Here is a 5,000-nt window from a genome sequence, read left to right on the forward strand (position 1 = left end):
GAGAAGGAGGGAGGAAGAAAATGGAAGAGAAAGAGAGAGCAGAAGGGAAAGGCAAATAAAAAAATAATAAAATTGCAATATGAAAAGAGAGGAAGGGAGCGAGAATAAAAAAAGAGAAAGGGGTACATAGGAGAAGAGAAAGAAAGGGAGAGAGGAGAGGGAGGGAGAGTGAAGGAGGAGGAGGAGGAGGCGAATACAACACTGAAAACCGTTTGAGGGTATTTACACACACACACGCACACACACACACACACACACACGCACACACACACATACACACACTCCTCGACCCTCACCCGCCACAGACATTCTCTCACAACTCAAAACGGACACGAAAAAGAGAGAAAACGTTCATAATAGTAAATGTAAAAGGAAAAAACGTTTGTAAATGAAAGAATGGGGGTAACGTTTGGTAAGATGAATAGTGAAAATTGTGTTTAGTGTATGGAAAAATGTATTACTGATGAAAAATATATGAGATGTAAAAGAAATAGATTAAAAAAACGTTTGTAAATTAAAAAAAATGGAGTTTTGTTTGGTAAAATAAATAAGTACTGAAAACTTGTTTAGTAGTATATGTAAAAAATGTATTACCAATGAAAATATGTAAGTAGATGAGAAGTTGAATAGTAAATGTAAAAGAAATAGATTAATATGAAAAAAAACGTTTGTAAATGAAAAAAAATGGAGTTAAGTTTGGTAAAATAAATTAGCAGTGAAAATTTGTTTAGTAGTATATGTAAAAATTTTATTACTAATGAAAATGTATAAGGAGATGAGCAGTTGAATAGTAAATGTAAAAGATATAGATTAATATGAAAAAAAACGTTTGTAAATGAAAAAAATGGAGTTAAGTTTGGTAAAATAAATTAGCAGTGAAAATTTGTTGAGTATATGTAAAAATTGTATTCGCGCGTGTAAACAAACTCACATGTTATTTGTTTATTCTGTATGTTGCTCCATCGCTGCATTCTTTACCATAACAAATAAATCAATAAAAAAAACAAGTAGATTAATTGGTATAAAAGAACAACGCCTAGTAATTAAAATAGTTAAATAAATGGTTAGGTAATAGCCGATATCTTAAAACAGTCTCTATCTGTCTCTCTTTATCTATCCATCTATCTTTCTATCACTCGGGGCTTTAAGTGGGTGTTTTGGTGGATATGGTGGATAGTTTTTTGTCTTTTTTCTCATTTCCCTCTTCCTTCTTTTCCTCTCCTTCCTTTCTTCTTCCACTCTTCATTCCTTCCTTCTTCCACTCTTCTCTCCTTCTCCTTTCTCTCTCTCTCTCTCTCTCTCTCTCTCTCTCTCTCTCTGTCTCTCTCTCTCTCTCTCTCTCTCCCCCCCCTTTCTTGCGGTGTGTAGGGAGGCATGTGTATGAAGTCTATATTAACATTCTATCACTGTCAGAGGAGAACACACTCGTATATTTTTTTGTCGGTTTGTTTAGTTATGTTCTCTCGTTGCTAGTGCGGTTATGCAAACGGTCAGGTCCAGTTAAGTCAAATTGCTTGACGCCAACAATCACCCTGCTGCCAGAGACCTCAATGAAGAAAAGAAAGGCAAATTACTGGCTTTGGTGAGGTTAGGAAAGGAAAGGAAAGGAAATGAGAGGAGAAGAGAGGAAGAGGGAAGAGAAGTTTAGTGAAGAGAAGGATGAGAAAAGAAGAAAGGAGGAAAAGAAACAGAGAATGAGTGAAGAGAAAGATGAGAATAGAAGAAAGGAGAAGAGGAAGGAGAAGAAAAGAGGAAAAGAAACAGGGCGAGTGAAGAGAAAGATGAGAATAGAAGAAAGGAGAAGAAAAGAGGAAAAGAAACAGAGCGAGTGAAGAGAAAGATGAGAATAGAAGAAAGGAGAAGAGGAAGGAGAAGAAAAGAGGAAAAGAAACAAAGCGAGTGAAGAGAAAGATGAGAATAGAAGAAAGGAGAAGAAAAGAGGAAAAGAAACAGAGCGAGTGAAGAGAAAGATGAGAATAGAAGAAAGGAGAAGAAAAGAGGAAAAGAAACGGAGAGAATGAGTGAAGAGAAAGATGAGAAAAGAAGAAAAGAGGAAAAGAAGCTTTGTCAAACTATCACTAGGCTCATAAAACTAGCCATGGAAATAACAACACAACCTCTAGGAAAGCCTTACCGAATATGGCTGTGTAAAATTTTTAAGGTCACGCTCAGAATCCTTAAGTTTAAACCATTCTTAACTATTAATCTGTGTGTGAGACTGGCCCCCAACCCTTCATTTTTTTTTTTTTTTTTTTTTTTTTAACAGCAAAGGAGACAGATCAAGGGCTTAAAAAAAAGAAAATAATTAAAATAAACCCCGCTACTTACTCCATGCAGAATTAACACTCAGAATCCTTAAGTTTAAACCATTTTTAACTATTAATCTGTGTGTGTGACTGGCCCCTCAACCCTTATTATTTTTTTTTTTACAGCAAAGGAGACAGATCAAGGGCTTAAAAAAAGAAAATAATGAAAAGAAACCCCGCTACTTACTCCATGCAGAATTAACACTCAGAATCCTTAAGTTTAAACCATTCTTAACTATTAATCTGTGTGTGACTGGCCCCCAATCCTTCATTTTTTTTTTAACAGCAAAGGAGACAGATCAAGGGCTTAAAAAAAGAAAATAATGAAAAAAAATCCCGCTATTTACTTCATGCAGAATTAACACTCAGAATCCTTAAGTTTAAACCATTTTTAACTATTAATGTGTGTGTGACTGGCCCCCCAACCCTTATTATTTCTTTTTTACAGCAAAGGAGACAGATCAAGGGCTTAAAAAAAGAAAATAATGAAAAAAAAATCCCGCTATTTACTCCATGCAGAATTAACACTCAGAATCCTTAAGTTTAAACCATTCTTAACTGTAATCTGTGTGTGTGACTGGCCCCCAATCCTTCATTTTTTTTTAACAGCAAAGGAGACAGATCAAGGGCTTAAAAAAAATAATGAAAAAAAAAAGCCCGCTACTTCATGCTGAATTAATACAAAAACAGTCTCTTTGTGTGTGTGTGTGTGTGTGTGTGTGTGTGTGTGTAGCCAGGGGAGAGCGAGAATGTTGCAAGATAGCCTACCCCCTTATCAGTGAATGTTGTGAGATAGCCTACCCCCTTATCAGTAACTCGGCCTCCAATCAGTCGCCTGGCCAAGCATACTGTCATCAACCAATCATGCATTCTGATGAGTGTACACGGCGATAACACACACCAGAATATTAGTGTTGTATAGTTTATGTATTTTTGTGAGTGGCTTGAAGAGGGAGCTGAAGGTAACCACGAGGAGTGTTTTAATACAGAGATAGAGAAGTAGTCTTAGAAGAAGAAAAATAGCCTCTTACCCTTTCCTTATTATTTACATTTGACTGGCTTTCGTAGAGGTTGTGGTGTTAGTATTTCCATGGGAGGGTAGTTTTATGAGCCTAGTGAGAGTTTGACAAGACCTTCGTAAAGGTTGTTGTGTTAGTATTTCCATGGGGGGGTAGTTTTATGAGCCTAGTGAGAGTTTGACAAGGCATTCGTAAAGGTTGTTGTGTTAGTATTTCCATGGGAGGGTAGTTTTATGAGCCTAGTGAGAGTTTGACAAGGCTTTCGTGGAGGTTGTTGTGTTAGTATTTCCATGGGAGGGTAGTTTTATGAGCCTAGTGAGAGTTTGACAAGGCTTTCATAGAGGTTGTGGTGTTGGTATTTCCATGGGAGGGTAGTTTTATGAGCCTAGTGAGAATTTGACAAGGCTTTCATATAGGTTGCTGTGTTAGTATTTCCATGGGAGGGTAGTTTTATGAGCCTAGTGAGAGTTTGACAAGGCTTTCGTAGAGGTTATTGTGTTAGTATTTCCATGGGGGGTAGTTTTATGAGCCTAGTGAGAGTTTGACAAGGCTTTCGTAGAGGTTGTTGTGTTAGTATTTCCATGGGGGGTAGTTTTATGAGCCTAGTGAGAGTTTGACAAGGCTTTCATAGAGATTGCTGTGTTAGTATTTCCATGGGAGGGTAGTTTTATGAGCCTAGTGAGAGTTTGACAAGGCTTTCGAAGAGGTTGTTGTGTTAGAGAACAGACAAGACAGAGACAATTTGAGACAGAGAGGAGATAAAGGGGGAGGAAAGGAAGGAAGGAGGAGATAGAGAAACGTTAAGTGATTGTATGTAGGAGAGAGGGAAGATGAAATGGAAAAGAGAGGGATAGAAGAAGAGTAAAATAGTGGTTTCCAAAAGTTAATGTAGAAGAAGAAATGGCGTTGTAGAATCAGTAATAGGTGTATAAAAAATTTAGTAGTGTCTTGACGTGAGTAAGCAAAGGCGAGTGTTGCAGAATAAGGCAGCGAAGAAAATTATATAATGTGAAGGCAAGAACGGTGTGTGTGTGTGTGTGTGTGTGTGCGTGTGTGTGTGTGTGTGTGTGTGTGGTTCAATGGCCGCTGGAATGTCTTAGCTGCTGTGTGAAGGAAAGAAAAAAGAATTATGTTAATCAGAAATATGAAAAAAAACATACTTCTATACATAGTCATATACAAACACACATACAATAGACTTAAACATTAATACAGAAATACACGCAAATACATACATGAATTATTATTATTATTATTATTATTATTATTATTATTATTATTTTTACAACAAAGGAGACAGCTCAAGGACACAAAAATAGAAAACAATAATAAAAAAAAAGCCCGCTACTCGCTGCTCCTAAAAAGAAATACATACACATGCATACATGGATACATACACAGATAGATAGATACAAACATACATAATACAAAAAGAAAAAGAAAACTGAATATAGAAAACAGAAAACACGTAAATAAGTGAAACCAACTCCATAGCTTCTGTAAAATGTAAACACACACACACACACACACACACACACACACACACACAAACAAACACTGGACCTCCCCCACAATACAAACCCATCATGCAAATTTAACACCCCGCTCCCCTCTTCCTTACCTCTCCTCCCCTCCCTCCTCCCTCTTCCCTTCCTCTCTTTTTCCCTCCCCACCC

The 5,000-nt window shown here is 36.9% G+C and overlaps 1 protein-coding gene across 4 annotated transcripts in view; it reads left to right on the forward strand.

Annotated features, from left to right (window-relative positions):
• LOC126993077 (uncharacterized) overlaps positions 1-5,000 on the forward strand; it is a 59,660-nt gene that overhangs the window by 21,502 nt on the left and 33,158 nt on the right. For 3 of the 4 annotated variants that reach the window (XR_007747331.1, XR_007747330.1, XM_050851909.1), the window contains exon 1: positions 3,182-3,268. The exons of the other annotated variant lie outside the window; for it this stretch is intronic. Coding sequence is in view for 1 of the 3 variants with exons in the window: in XM_050851909.1 (XP_050707866.1) it covers positions 3,232-3,268 (37 nt within the window). In the remaining 2 variants the exon portion in view is untranslated. Of the gene's footprint in view, positions 1-3,181; positions 3,269-5,000 lie in introns of those variants that run through there. 4 annotated transcript variants of the gene reach the window in all.

Source organism: Eriocheir sinensis, unplaced genomic scaffold, assembly GCF_024679095.1.
Source record: "Eriocheir sinensis breed Jianghai 21 unplaced genomic scaffold, ASM2467909v1 Scaffold554, whole genome shotgun sequence".
NCBI classification, from domain to species: domain Eukaryota; kingdom Metazoa; phylum Arthropoda; class Malacostraca; order Decapoda; family Varunidae; genus Eriocheir; species Eriocheir sinensis.